The 14,940-nt window shown below is 48.1% G+C and overlaps 1 protein-coding gene across 3 annotated transcripts; it reads left to right on the plus strand.

The window, feature by feature from the left end:
- PSMD2 (proteasome 26S subunit ubiquitin receptor, non-ATPase 2) lies at positions 1-9,827 on the plus strand. Of its 3 annotated transcripts, none has more exons than XR_013413716.1 (21): positions 1-167; positions 615-671; positions 1,048-1,212; positions 2,311-2,432; positions 2,622-2,846; positions 3,143-3,301; positions 3,452-3,596; positions 3,775-3,835; positions 4,082-4,228; positions 4,405-4,511; positions 4,709-4,836; positions 5,066-5,153; positions 6,554-6,716; positions 6,840-6,941; positions 7,136-7,315; positions 7,509-7,619; positions 8,152-8,320; positions 8,409-8,503; positions 8,687-8,813; positions 9,231-9,349; positions 9,486-9,827. XR_013413716.1 is itself a non-coding variant. In XM_015131463.3 (21 exons), exons 1-21 carry the CDS (start codon positions 33-35, stop codon positions 9,666-9,668), a joined length of 2,727 nt encoding a protein of 908 aa, XP_014986949.1. In that variant the 5' UTR covers positions 1-32; the 3' UTR covers positions 9,669-9,827. The 3 variants fall into 3 exon arrangements, 2 of the variants coding, with proteins under 2 accessions (XP_014986949.1, XP_077847971.1); XM_015131463.3 differs by having other exon boundaries at positions 7,136-7,281; positions 7,536-7,619; XM_077991845.1 differs by having other exon boundaries at positions 2,633-2,846; positions 7,136-7,281; positions 7,536-7,619.
- The last annotated feature ends 5,113 nt before the right edge of the window (positions 9,828-14,940 follow it).

The following is a 14,940-nucleotide window of genomic DNA, read 5'->3' on the forward strand; positions in this document are numbered from 1 at the left end:
GCGCGCGCAGCGGGCCGGCAGTGGCGGCGGAGATGGAGGAGGGAGGCCGGGACAAGGCGCCGGTGCAGCCCCAGCAGCCCCCAGCGGCGGCCCCCGGCGGCACGGACGAGAAGCCAAGCGGCAAGGAGCGGCGGGATGCTGGGGACAAGGACAAAGAACAGGAGCTGGTGAGGCGCGACCCCAAGAGCCGGCGGAGGAGGCCGCGGGGCTGAGTCACGGCGGCTCCACAGGCCTCAGGCCCGACACCCAACGACCCCACCGCACCAGGGAGAGGGCGGTTGGGGCGACCCTCGGGACTCCCGGCACCCTGCCTCTCTGCTCCTCATTCTCCGTTCCGCGCTGTCACCTCCGCCGTCTCCACCAACCCTCACCACCGCCGCGTGAGGTGGACTCGGGCGGGTCATTGTCACCTCCGTTTCCTAGAGTGGCTTTCAAGTAGAGCCTCGTTCAGAACCCAGGCTGATTTCCCACCAGAGCTTCCTATTCCCACTGTTTCCTTGCCCACCTGGCCCCTCCTAAGAAGGCAGGCTTATTCTCCACCTGCCCCGGGTAAGTGGGAGGAGGACGTCTTTGGGATTCCTTCTCTTAATGAGCTGCTTCTCCCAACCCTCCAGTCTGAGGAGGACAAACAGCTTCAAGATGAACTGGAGATGCTCGTGGAACGACTGGGGGTGAGTCACGATGTTAACACGATTCGGACATGTTTGGATCTTTCCCACTTGTTTGTTTTATTCTGTTTTGAGGCAACTGCTGTGTGCGGTGGACTGTATTTTAGAGTCAGTGTTATGATGATGTTGGGAGGCAGGAGAGTTACAAAGGGTATTCGTGCAGTTTTGCAGCTTTCTCTTGTGGGAGAAGCAGAGTTCTTAACTCTTAACTTGGGTCATTTGTTTTTGTGCCAGGCAGGGTGCAGGGAGTTGAGGAATCACAGATGAATGAATAAGACACGGCTATTTCCTTGGAGGAGTTGTTAAGTTAAATATCTCTGTATTATGACTTGAAGGGGTGTGACTCCTTTTTGTCTGAGCCCTGTCTTCTCTTGATCAGGAGAAGGACACATCCCTGTATCGACCAGCGCTGGAGGAATTGCGAAGGCAAATTCGTTCTTCTACAACTTCCATGACTTCAGTGCCCAAGCCTCTCAAATTTCTGCGTCCACACTATGGCAAACTGAAGGAAATCTATGAGAACATGGCCCCTGGGGAGAATAAGGTAAAACAGTTTCAAACCTGGTGGAGGCCTAGTTTAGGAATTCCTTTTTACCCAGACCATGGGGGGGCTCATTGTGAGTCACAGGCAGCCTGATAGACCTAAGCCCTGATCTATTTGAGCAGAGTTCATCACAGTCAAAATATCCATAAAAGAGCTGAAAGGAAAATCAACTTCTCAGAAGACACCGTTTCTGTTATTTGTGTTGGACTTTGGGGTTTCATTATAATGGTTTATTTTTAACTTATGTTTAATCTTGGTTTTTCTCTTTCCTTCTATCCCATGCACATTCATTTATCTCTAAAATATGTTCCACATTCAGTCACTTCTGTGCTTGCTGGTACAACCCTCATCCTGGAAATGTTCAGTTTTCGCATGGGCTATTGCAGCACCGCTTAACTGATGTTGCTTTTGTCCTTTGTTCCTACACAGTCTGTCTCTTATGTAGCAGCTATTGTGATCTTTCTCAGTTATGGGTCTTTTCTGCTTAAAACCTTTTAATCGTTTATAATTGCCATTAAAGTAAAATTGAGAGCCTCCATTTTTCTCCACATTATCCCTTGTTTATCACCCTTCAGCTGTGTTAGTTTAAAAGGAAGATAGTGGCTGGGTGTGGTGGCTCACACCTGTAACCCTAGCACTTTGGGAGGCCGAGGGGTGGATCACCTGAGGTCAGGAGTTTGAGACCAGCCTGGCCAACATGGTGAAACCCTGTCTCTACTAAAAATACAAAAAAAAAAAAAAATTAACTGCGTGTGGTGGTGGGCACCTGTAATCCCAGCTACTCAGGAGACTGAGGCAGGAGAATTGCTTGAACCCTGGAGGCAGAGGTTGCAGTGAGCCGAGCGCACCATTGCACTCCATTACTCCATCCTGAGAGCGAAACTGCATCTCAAAAAAAAAAAAAAAAAAAAAATGGAGATAGCAACACCAACCTTGGTTTTTGTGAGGTTTAGCTTAGATAACGTGTTAAATTTCTAGTACAGAGATTGGTATATAGTTAATAGTTAAATTTTGGAGATAACGATCTTGATTCCACAAGGCATGTTCCCTTTATGCTGGACTGTTGGGTTTGACTTCAAAGGACTGTTTTCTTTATAGCGTTTTGCTGCTGACATCATCTCTGTTTTGGCCATGACCATGAGTGGGGAGCGCGAGTGCCTCAAGTATCGGCTAGTGGGCTCCCAGGAGGAATTGGCATCATGGGGTCATGAGTATGTCAGGTAAGATCTTTCTTCTTGGGAATCTGAAGGGGGCCTCTGAGGCTCTGAGATAATTCAGAATTCTCTTGTGGAGAACCATCTGTCTTGGAGTATCAGTGTATTGAATTTCCCAGACACTGGATTCCTTGACCCACAGAGAAGTGCTTCCCCTGAAGCTGTGCTCCCTTAATCGTCTGGGCGTATCTGTAGGCATCTGGCAGGAGAAGTGGCTAAGGAGTGGCAGGAGCTGGATGACGCGGAGAAGGTCCAGCGGGAGCCACTGCTCACTCTGGTGAAGGAAATTGTCCCCTACAACATGGCCCACAATGCAGAGCATGAGGCCTGTGACCTGCTTATGGAAATTGAGCAGGTGGACATGCTCGAGAAGGACATTGATGAGAATGCATACGCAAAGGTCTGCCTTTATCTTACCAGGTGAGTGAACATGATAGGGATGGGTGGCAGGCATGCCCTCCTCAGCACCTCTCTCTCTCTCAATTGTGCCTCCTCTATTTTCCCAGAGCATTTGCTCAAGCATAGCATCACGCTGTAGTTAATCTGTTGATGTCTGAGTTTCTTGAGGACAGAGACTTTGTGTCTTCTTAGTACTAACATCTAGCACAGTGCCTGGTGTGTAGTAGGTATTCATTATTTATTTTGGGTAAGTGAATTCAATGGGGAAAATGAGTGCCTGGCACTTTCTGAATTCTTTGTTACTTTTACTTTTGTAGTTGTGTGAATTATGTGCCTGAGCCTGAGAACTCAGCCCTACTGCGTTGTGCCCTGGGTGTGTTCCGAAAGTTTAGCCGGTTCCCTGAAGCTCTGAGATTGGCATTGATGCTCAATGACATGGAGTTGGTAGAAGACATCTTCACCTCCTGCAAGGATGTGTATGTAGGGAAGAAGTTGGCAAAGAGATAAGCTCACGAATAGGACATTTGCATAAAGAGCTGGGACTTGTAGTTTCTGGTTAGGGCTTGAGGGGTTTTCCTGTGCCCTTAGTGGGCAGTGGTGAGCAGATGTACGGACTCTCTCCACAGGGTAGTACAGAAACAGATGGCATTCATGCTAGGCCGGCATGGGGTGTTCCTGGAGCTAAGTGAAGACGTTGAGGAGTATGAGGACCTGACAGAGATCATGTCCAATGTACAGCTCAACAGCAACTTCTTGGCCTTAGCTCGGGAGGTGAGACTGCCCTTTTTTCATCAAGGCCTTTTTATCATAATTCTACCTGCCATTTCACCTCGCCGACTATACCTCTGACTAGACTCTCCTTGATTAGAATTGCCATTCAGTGGGATAGCAGAAGGGACAGCTGGGGGAGTTCTAGGGGAGCAGTTGTGACCCTCTGACTTCTCTTCAGCTGGACATCATGGAGCCCAAGGTGCCTGATGACATCTACAAAACCCACCTAGAGAACAACAGTGAGTATCCCTCTCTGTGTATGGGAGTTGGGGGATTGTAGTTACGCCCCTTGTATTGGGAGTGATGGCTTGGCCAACATGCTTATCCTACTGAGCTCAGAATCCCCATGAACTTTTTTTCAGGTCACTGCTTGGGGGTATAGGTAGAGGATACTAAAGGACTAGTTCAGAACCAGAAACCAGCTGCCATGCTGTGTTTCTTTCCTGTCCTAGCTGAAACCTTCTTTCCTCTCCCTCCTGTTGCAGGGTTTGGGGGCAGTGGCTCTCAGGTGGACTCTGCCCGCATGAACCTGGCCTCCTCTTTTGTGAATGGCTTTGTGAATGCAGCTTTTGGCCAAGACAAGCTGCTAACAGATGATGGCAACAAATGGCTTTACAAGAACAAGGACCATGGTATAATTCCGTTCCTGCTTTGCCTTTTGTTTTGCTTTGATCACTTCTTTTGTCCTCTTGGAGTCATAAGTTATCTGACAAGGGATCCACCGTGCAGTTCTTTGGAGAGCTCTTTATAATAACAGGATCCTCAGGATAGGACCATTTTAAAACTAATAGATTCTTCCCTGGTATAGGAATGTTGAGTGCAGCTGCATCTCTTGGGATGATTCTGCTGTGGGATGTGGATGGTGGCCTCACCCAGATTGACAAGTACCTGTACTCCTCTGAGGACTACATTAAGGTTCGTCTACATACAGCCTGCTCATGGGGACTTCCCCCTTCCATATTCTATTGCCTAGCAGTGCCTCTCTTGCACTGATGAGGTCTGCCCAGTTTTTAACTCCAGTTAGGGCAGGTGCTGCAGTGAGGCCCATGTTGCATCCTTTGTGGTAAGGAAGGTAGAGTATCCTGAGTGAAGAATCTGTTTACTCTTTATAGTCAGGAGCTCTTCTTGCCTGTGGCATAGTGAACTCTGGGGTCCGGAATGAGTGTGACCCTGCTCTGGCACTGCTCTCAGACTATGTTCTCCACAACAGCAACACCATGAGACTTGGTTCCATCTTTGGGTAAGGTTCCTCACTTTTCTTTCTGGTAGTGCTCAGCCTGTACACTCTGGAGAACAGGAATTGGGCCCTTTACACCTATATTGCCAAGGGCTACCACTACGCCTACTGGGTATCTGACTCTTGGTGAATGTTTGTTGAAATGGTGAATGAATGACCGATTCTCTTTTTGTTCTTTTCTTGCTGCATCCTTGGGTATGTGTTGGGGACCGCCTCCCCATGGCTTTTGCAGGCTAGGCTTGGCCTATGCTGGCTCAAATCGTGAAGATGTCCTAACACTGCTGCTGCCTGTGATGGGAGATTCAAAGTCCAGTATGGAGGTAAGTAGAGGCTAGTGAGCATTTAGAGTAGGTAGAGAAGGTGCTTTGAGTCCTACTTTGATAAATAATGAAAAAGAAGTAAGTGTGTGCATGTGTGCATACGTGTACATGCCTCTTTGTGTGTATTGAGGGGTGTCACCTCAGTGAAACCCCTTGATCTAGAATTCTAAGCCTCTGGTGGTTTTAAGGCTAAAGAGTTAACATTTTAGGCCTGGTGCAGTGGCTTGTGCCTGTAATCCCAGCACTTTGGGAGGCTGAAGTGGGCAGATCACTTGAGCCCAGCAGTTTGAGACCAACCTGGGCAAGACTGTGAAACCCCATCTCTACCAAAAATACACAGAAAAATTAGCCGGGTGTGGTGGCACTCGCCGATAGTCCCAGCTACTAGGGAGGCTGAGGTGGGAGAATTGCTTGAACCTGGAGGTGGAGGTTGCAGTGAGCTGAGATTGTGCCACTGCACTCCAGCCTGGGTGACAGAGTGAGACCCTGTCTTTAAAAAAAAAAACAAACAACAAAAGTTAACATTTTAGTATTGCGTTCTGTCCCTTGGAATGTCTGAGAAACTACTTGGACTAGAGTGAAGTGTAACTTAACACAGCCTGGGATTGATGATTCTCCTTAGTATTACAGACATTGGTCAGCCTTAAATGTTCATACTTGTGCAGCGTCATTAATGGATAAATATAGCATGGTGGCTAGTGGCATAGGTTTTAGAGTCAGAAAGTCTTGAGTTTAAATCTTGCCACCTCTGCTTATAAGCAGTATGATCTTGAACAAGTAATTCATTCTCTTCAGGCCATATTTTTCTCATCCATAAACGGGGATAACAGCCAGGTGCGATGGCTCACGCCTGTAATCCCAGTACTTTGGGAGGCTGAGGCGGGCGGATCACAAGGTCAAGAGATCAAGACCATCCTGGCCAACGTGGTGAAACCCCGTCTCTATTAAATACAAAAATTAGCTGGGTATGGTGGCATGCACCTGTAGTCCCAGCTACTCGGGAGGCTGAGGCAGGAGAATCACTTGAACCCAGGAGGCAGAGATTGCGGTGAGCCGAGATTGCGCCACTGCACTCCAGCCTGGCGATAGAGGGAGACTCTGTCTCAAAAAAAAAAAAAAAAAAAGCAGTGCAGGGGATAACCTCAGGACCTGTGATCCTGGGGTTGTCATGAGGGTTAAATGTCGATAGTATGCAAAACAGTTGACCTAGTGGCTGGCATATAGTATATATTCAATGAGTAATGGCTACTATTGTTATTTTGATCTACCATCAAAAAGGGATTATAAACTAATGTTATTAGTGAGAATATCTTGCAGTGGACTGTAGAAATAGGCTATCTTGAATCTACATAAATGTTTTAATAACTTACTGTGTGTAATACTGATTTTCCTACCTCTAGGTGGCAGGTGTGACAGCTCTAGCCTGTGGAATGATAGCAGTGGGGTCCTGCAATGGAGATGTAACTTCCACTATCCTTCAGACCATCATGGAGAAGTCAGAGACTGAGCTCAAGGACACTTATGCTCGTTGGCTTCCTCTTGGACTGGGTCTCAACCACCTGGGTGAGGGGATGTTTCTATTTGAGCAAAGAGCTGACAGTAACTGGATACAACAGGGAGGGTTTATGTGTCAGGCTGTGCTGGATGGAGGCAAGTATCCTCAGACGCCTTGAATCTGTCCTGTAGGGAAGGGTGAGGCTATCGAGGCAATCCTGGCTGCACTGGAGGTTGTGTCAGAGCCATTCCGCAGTTTTGCCAACACACTGGTGGATGTGTGTGCATATGCAGGTCTGTGTCTTTATGAGTCTGTTTTGTGCTTCCCCAGTGACTCCTCACTTCTTTCTTGGTCCTTATTTTCAGGTTGTTTCTCCTTTCTCCTTCATTGTGATCTGCTCTAGATTCTTTAGACTTATACTGTTTTCCAAAGCATTTCCTTGGTAACTTCTCATTTCTGTCCATTCTCCCTCACCACCCTGATGCAGGCTCTGGGAATGTGCTGAAGGTGCAGCAGCTGCTCCACATTTGTAGCGAACACTTTGACTCCAAAGAGAAGGAGGAAGACAAAGACAAGAAAGAAAAGAAGGACAAGGACAAAAAGGAAGCCCCTGCAGACATGGGAGCACATCAGGTTATATGGGCAGCTGGGCACTTTCAGAGAGGCTGTGAGAAGAGATAAGCATACAGGGGAACTGGGTTTGGTTTTTGCTTTAGAGCCCCTCTGGGTATTGCCACATATTGAAATAGCGTGAGACTGGGTTCTGTATGTAAGGGGTAAGGGTGTTCCCCACAGGATGGCTTTTTATTTTCAGATGGGACTTGAGGCAAGGGTGACTGTTTTTTATTCCTTGAGCTTAGTGGGTTCTGGTGTCTCTTCAATTGCAGGGAGTAGCTGTTCTGGGGATTGCCCTTATTGCTATGGGGGAGGAGATTGGTGCAGAGATGGCACTACGAACCTTTGGCCACTTGGTGAGTATAGCATGAAGAAAATTGGAATATATTGGTTTTGATGACCTGGGGTTCCCCAGCGAAGACTTTTCTGATGGGTTTTCTTGGTGGACAGGTGGTCTTTTTGCTGTGCCTTTTCTTTTTTTTCTTTTTTTTTGGAAACAGAGTTTCGCTGTTGTTGCTCAGGCTAGAGTGCAATGGCATGGTCTTGGCTCACTGCAACCTCTGCCTCCTGGGTTCAAGTGATACTCCTGCCTCAGCCTCCCAAGTAGCTGGGACTGCAGGTGCACACCACCATGCCCAGCTAATTTTTGTATTTTTAGTAAAGACAGGGTTTCACCATCTTGGCCAGGATGGTCTCAATCTCTTGACCTCGTGATCCAACCGCCTCGGCCTCCCAAAGTGCTGGGATTACAGGTGTGAGCCACCGCGCCTGGCCTGCTGTGCCTTTTCTACAGAAGTTAAGACCCCCTTTTACCCATCAGTCCACTCCTGTAATGGAACTTGTTTTTACTGCATTCCTCTTTACTGTTGTATTTTCTTGGATCATCAGCTGAGATATGGGGAGCCTACACTCCGGAGGGCTGTACCTTTAGCACTGGCCCTCATCTCTGTTTCAAATCCACGACTCAACATCCTGGATACCCTAAGCAAATTCTCTCATGATGCTGATCCAGAAGTTTCCTATAACTCCATTTTTGCCATGGGCATGGTGGGCAGTGGTGAGTATCGGGCAGAAGAAGATCATAAACAGATTGGGGGAAGATTTGAGGCCCCTTTTTTCACTTCTGTAATGCTTAACATTTCCAGGTACCAATAATGCCCGTCTGGCTGCAATGCTGCGCCAGTTAGCTCAATATCATGCCAAGGACCCAAACAACCTCTTCATGGTGCGCTTGGCACAGGTAAAGAATAGAACTCTTCTCCACAGAGCATGCCGGGGAAGTATCTGTGGTGATGGAAGGAGGAACATGGAGTGCTGGCCCAGGAGGAAAGATGTGACCACATGGGAGATTTCTGTTTGGCTGGGTTAGGCAATGATTCCTCAGTGGTGACTCCTCACCTCTACTTCCCTCTGTTTTTTTCAGGGCCTGACACATTTAGGGAAGGGTACCCTTACCCTCTGCCCCTACCACAGTGACCGGCAGCTTATGAGTCAAGTGGCCGTGGCTGGGCTGCTCACTGTGCTTGTCTCTTTCCTGGATGTTCGAAACAGTGAGTTCCTGTCAGAAATTTTATATCATAGCATGTAGTGCTCTGACTCCACCCTTTCCAGGACCACTTGGATAATTTAGGTTCAAGACCCCAAGTTAGCTCTGTATCACTCTACGTTCCTGAGATTCTTTGGGCCTTTCATCACCCACACTTTCGATCTGGCCCGAAGAGGCTTGAGGGTGGTGTGCCCTGCATCTGCTCCTAAGTCACTGGGGAAATGTGATTTTCAAGTCTAAGGGCTGTAAGCAAAGTGAGGTGGGGGTATCTCTGGGTTAGTAGTAGGGTATATGAGGGGAGGAGTATGGATTCAGTCATATGACTGAGAGGTTAAAGGGTTAGGGCTGAGGTGGGCTCTAGTGTTTCTGGCCAGGCCTGCCCTTTTGTCTCCCAGCTTTTTGTCCTGTCTGCTTCCCTCAGTTATTCTAGGCAAATCACACTATGTATTGTATGGGCTGGTGGCTGCCATGCAGCCCCGAATGCTGGTTACGTTTGATGAGGAGCTGCGGCCATTGCCAGTGTCTGTCCGTGTGGGCCAGGTGAGAGGTTGAGTAGAGGGGAGGGCTCAGGCTGTATTCCCAAACTGGAGAATGTACATATACTTGCTTTGCTGAAACTAGCGTGGGCAGTGGGTTGTTGCTACTTTTCCATCTTTTCAATTTTCTTACCCTACAGGCAGTGGATGTGGTGGGCCAGGCTGGCAAGCCGAAGACCATCACAGGGTTCCAGACACATACAACCCCAGTGTTGTTGGCCCACGGGGAACGGGCAGAATTGGCCACTGAGGAGTTTCTTCCTGTTACCCCCATTCTGGAAGGTTTTGTTATCCTTCGGAAGAACCCCAATTATGATCTCTAAGTGACCACCAGGGGCTCTAAACTGCAGCTGATGTATCAGCAGGCCATGCATCCTGCTGTCAAGGGTGGACACGGCTGCAGACTTCTGGGGGAATTGTTGCCTCCTGCTCTTTTGTTACTGAGTGAGATAAGGTTGTTCAATAAAGACCTTTATCCCCGACGCCTCTCTGTGTCTGTTTTCTGGGGTGTCATGGCTGGAGTCGAAACTAGGGTAAGGAGTGGAAGTGAGAGGACATTGTTTGGGGCAACTCTGAGTCTAGGTTAGCAGTGGGGCTGCCCTGGATGGAAAGAACTGAGCCCCTCCCCTCCCCTGGGTGGAAAAAACTAAGCCCCTCCTTTCTAATCATCTTCTGTTTGCATTTTCTTAGAACCCTTGAGAAGCCAGTAAATGTAATGGATATTCTTTTTGTTTTGTTTTGTTTGAGACAGAGTCTTGCTCTGTCCCCCAGGCTGTCGTGCAGTGGGGCAATCTCGGCTCACTGCAACCCCTGCCTCTCGGGTTCATGCTCTTCTCCTGCCTCCGCCTCCCGAGTAGCTCCCGCCACCATACCTGTCTAATTTAGTATTTTTAATAGAGACAGGGTTTCGCCATATTGGCCAGGATGGTCTCAAACTCCTGACCTCAGGTGATCCTCCTGCCTTGGCCTCCCAAAATGCTGGGATTACAGGTGTGAGCCACCATGCCCAGCCAGTGGATCTTCCTAGGAGATGCAAACACAAATTTTTATACAAACTCTTCCAAATAACTTTTCAGGGGGCTTGTGGATCCTGTAAATAACCCCCCACTCTCACCCTCCATCACCAATACACCCTCTTCAAGCCTATCATCTCCTGACCTTGGGCTAAGGATGCCCAAGAGTGGGCAGCCTCATACTTTTGTAACTTGACTTCTGTGCTACTGAATGAAAGGGACATCTTTACCTCCCACAACCCTCTGTCTCTCTTGGAAGGCTGCTATTTGAGGGATTTCATCACGTTAACATCTTCTAGGATGTCCTTGTAGAAAGTGGATTCAAGAAGGCTTGACCCTCAGCCTCCCAAGTAGGTAAGGTAGGGTTACAGGTGTGTACCTCCACATCTGGCTGTTTTGTTTTCTGGGTTTTTTTTAGAAATAGTCTTACTCATCACTCAGTCTGGAGTGCAGTGGCACAGTCATAGCTCACTGTAGCCTCAAACTCCTGGATTCAAGTGATCCTCCTGACTCAGCCTCCCAAGTAGTAACTAGGACTATAGGCATGAGCCACCACACCTGGCCTATTTTTATTTTTGTAGAGGTAGGGGTTTTGCTATGTTGCCCACGCTGGTTTCTTGGCTTCAAGGGATCCTTCTGCCTCAGCCTCCCAAAGTGCTGGGATCACAGACATGAGCCAGTGTGCCTGGCCAGTTATTTATTTATTTTTTGAGATGGAGTCTCGCTCTGTCGCCCAGGCTGGAGTGCAGTGGTGCGATCTCAGCTCACTGCAGCCTTGGCGTCTGGGATTCAAGTGACTGTCCTGCCTTGGCCTCCTGAGTAGCTGGGACTATAGGCATGTGCCACCATGCCCTGCTAATTTTTGTATTTTTAGTAGAGACGGGGTTTCACCATGTCTGTCAGGGTGGTCTCGATCTGACCTTGTGATCTACCTGCCTCGGCCTCACAAAGTGCTGGGATTACAGGCGTAAGCCACCATGCCTGGCCCGGTTACTTTATTACTGAAGTTTTTTAGAGACAAAGTTTCACTTTGTGGCCCAGGCTGGAGTGCAGTGGCATGATCAGAGCTCACTGCAGCCTTGAACTTCTAGGCTCAAGTGATCGTCCCACATCAGCCTCTCAGGTAGCTGGGATTACAGGCACGAGACATCAGCAATTTTGGATTGAGTCATCTTGGCAGCCTGTATAAAAAGGTTGAAACAGGACTAAGGAATCCCTGTTGAGCCTCTTTATTGTTCCTGCCATAATCTTCAAGTTAGCATGTGTGATATGATGAGCCTCTGTTATTATATAATGTGGATACAGTAGTTGCCTTACCTGATTTCCAGTGGTGGTGATGTTAAAATAAATTAAAAAGTGATTTGTAAACCGAAAAGAATAATTCTCTCCCAAATTGTGATTTAGGTGATTATGCATTAGAATAAGACAGTTTCATAGTGGCTTTTAACCTTTCACCTTTAGTTCTTCATTCAGCAGTGAATAGCAACCGAGCCTTACTCTGCATCAGACATTAGTCTATGGGGATGCAAATAGAGAAAAAAAAATCTATGCTCAAAAAGTTTAATGCAATGTCAAAACAATTGTGATGGATACCAGGGTGTGAACGAGGTACCCTGGGATCACTGAGATGGGGCCTAAGTGCCTGGGGCGGTCAGGGATGACTTTGAGGAAGCTTATATGCTTAGAGGAAGATAAGTTTGTACAGAGGAAAAGAGGGAAGAATATCGCTAAGGGAGTAGCAAAGGCAAGAAGGAGGAAAAGCTATTTTCAGAAACTTACTGATAATTTCGTTTGGCTAAATGCATAGGGGCCAGGGAAAAGTGTGGCAGGAGATACAGCTAGAAATTCAGGCTCAGACCAGGTTTACAAGAGCTTTGTTGTGCTAAGAATTTGACAGTATCTTTCAATGGGGCCCATTGAATGCAAGCAGAAAAGTGATGTGATCAGCTATCTGGGTGAGAAAGCTAACCCTGGAGAGCAGGAGAGCAGGCAAGGAAAATGAATGCTTGAACTAATGCAGTTGAAATGGGGACATAGGGAAGGGTAGAATAGTTATTTTTTAAAAGATAAAATCAATAAGACTTGATTTTGATCCAAATACCAATAGGACCTGGTGTCTGATTAGATGTAGTGTGTGGATGGAGAAGGAATATAGGATGAATCCCAGATTTTCAGGTTAGGCACTATCCATTAGGTAAGCAACAATATATTTGGGGGACTTGATTGAGTAAGGAAAGTTAACAAATTCTGGCCAGGTAACAAGTATCAGAGTTTGGATGAAAACCCAAGCTATCTGACCTGTGGATTTGGCTCTGGATGATGGTCCCCGGCCTCTGTCAGTGTTTTTTGTTTTTTGTTTTGAGACGGAGTTTCACTCTTGTTGCCCAGGCTGGAGTGCAATGGCAGGATCTCGGCTCACTGCAACCTCTGCCTCCCGGGTTCAAGCAATTCTCCTGCCTCAGCCTCCTGAGTAGCTGGGATTACAGGCATGTGCAACCATGCGCAGCTAATTTTTGTATTTTTAGTAGAGACGGGGTTTCTCCATGTTGGTCAGGTTGGTCTCAAATTCCTGACCTCAGGTGATCTGCCTGCCTTAGCCTCCCCAAATACTGGCATTACAGGCGTGAGCCACCGCCCCTGGCTGGCTGTCAGTTTTAGGATTACTTCTCTTCCGTCCTTATTCTTCCATCCTTACGCTTTTGCCCCTCCGTGGGAGTGTCTGCTCTTTTTATATTTTATTTATTTATTTATTTATTTGAAACAGAGTCTCACTCTGTCGCCCAGGCTGGAGTGCAGTCGTGATCTCAGGTCACTGCAGCCTCCAACTCCCAGGTTCAAGCAATTCTCCTGCCTTAGCCTCTCCACTAGCTGGGACTACAGGTGCTTGCCACCACATCAGGCTGATTTTTCTATTTAGTGTAGAGATGAGGTTTCACCATGTTGGCAAGGGTGGTCCCGAACTCCAGACTTCAGGTGATCTGCCCACCTTGGCCTCCCAAAGTGCTGAAATTACAGGCGTGAGCCAGCGTGCCTGGCCTTATTTTTTATCTTTATTTTTTGAGGCGGAGTCTCACTGTCATCCAGGCTGGAGTGCAGTGGCGCAATCTTGGTTCACTGCAACCTCCCTCTCCCGGGTTCAAGCAGTTCTCTGCCTCTGCCTCTGCCTCCCGAGTGGCTAGGACTACAGGCGTGTACCACCAGGCCCGGCTAATTTTTTGTATTTTAGTAGAGACGGGGGTTTCACCATGTTGGCCAGGATGGTCTAGATCTTCTGACCTTGTGATCCGCCCACCTCGGCCTCCCAAAGTGCTGGGATTACAGGCGTGAACCACCGCGCCCCGCCCACGATCTTTTTAAACTACAAATCTCATACTACTTGGCCTAGTTAGAATGTTTCTATCCTTTTAATTTCCTTTGTTATAGCCCTTTCAATGACCTAATCTAAATTATTTTCAAAGGCTGCATAATTCGTATTGTATCACGATTTACTTAGGCAGGACTGAGTCTTTAATTTCTTTTCTTTTTTTTTTTTGATATGGAGTCTCACCCTGTCGCCAGGTTAGAGTGCAGTGGCACAATCTCGGCTCACTGCAACCTCCGCCTCCCGGGTTCAAGCAATTCTTTGCCTCTGCCTACTGAGTAGCTGGGACTACAGGCGCCCGCCACCAGGCCCGGCTAATTTTTTGTATTTTAGTAGAGACGGGGGATTCGCCATGTTGGCCAGGATGGTCTCGATCTCCTGACCCCGTGATCCGCCGGCCTCGGCTTCCCAAAGTGCTGGGATTGCAGGCGTGAGCCACCGCGCCCGGCCCATGATCTTTTTAAACCACAAATCTCATACTACTTGGCCTATTTAGAATGTTTCTATCCTTTTAATTTCCTTTGTTATAGCCCTTTCAATGGCCTAATCTAAATTCTTTTCAAAGCCTGCATAATTTGTATTGTATCACGATTTACTTAGGCAAGACCGAGTCTTTAATTTCTTTTCTTTTGTTTTTTGAGATGGAGTCTCGCCCTGTCGCCAGGTTAGGCTAGAGTGAGGTGGCACAATCTCCGCTCACTGCAACCTCTGCTTCCCGGGGTCAAGCAATTCTCCTGCCTCAGCCTCCCGAGTAGCTGGGACTACAGGCACACGCCACCACGCCCCGGTAATTTTTGTATTTTTAGTGGAGACGAGGGTTCACCATGTTGGCCAGGATGGTCTCGATCTCTTGACCTCGTGATCCGCCCACCTTGGCCTCCAAAAGTGCTGGGATTACAAGCGTGAGCCACTGCGCCCGCCTTTTTTTTTTTTTGCCAAGTCTTTAATTTCAGTTTCTCAGGCCCCAACCAGCACTTCGCCTTGTACTTAGCATGCACTCAATAAATGGTTGCTTAAAGTATGAATGAACTGAAGAATCGCGGAACAGACAGAGACCCAGAGGGGAGTCGGTCCGGGAGTCTCAAAGTTCGGGAGGGGACACGGGGGCGGGCTGTGGCTGTCATGTGACGGGGCGGGGCAAATCCCATGTGCTCGGCGACGCAGAGCGCCCGGCGCGGCTCCGCCCCCTGCGCCGGTCACGTGGGGGCGCCGGCTGCGCCT

Source organism: Macaca mulatta, chromosome 2 (assembly GCF_049350105.2).
Source record: "Macaca mulatta isolate MMU2019108-1 chromosome 2, T2T-MMU8v2.0, whole genome shotgun sequence".
Lineage (NCBI taxonomy): Eukaryota > Metazoa > Chordata > Mammalia > Primates > Cercopithecidae > Macaca > Macaca mulatta.

Coding starts and splice junctions, on each gene's coding strand:
- PSMD2 (XM_015131463.3), top strand. CDS start 33: ATGGAGGAGGGAGGCCGGGACAAGGCGCCGGTGCAGCCCCAGCAGCCC. Junction 1,213..2,310: donor TGGCCCCTGGGGAGAATAAG/GTAAAACAGTTT, acceptor TTTTCTTTATAG/CGTTTTGCTGCTGACATCAT. Junction 3,302..3,451: donor TTCACCTCCTGCAAGGATGT/GTATGTAGGGAA, acceptor CTCTCTCCACAG/GGTAGTACAGAAACAGATGG.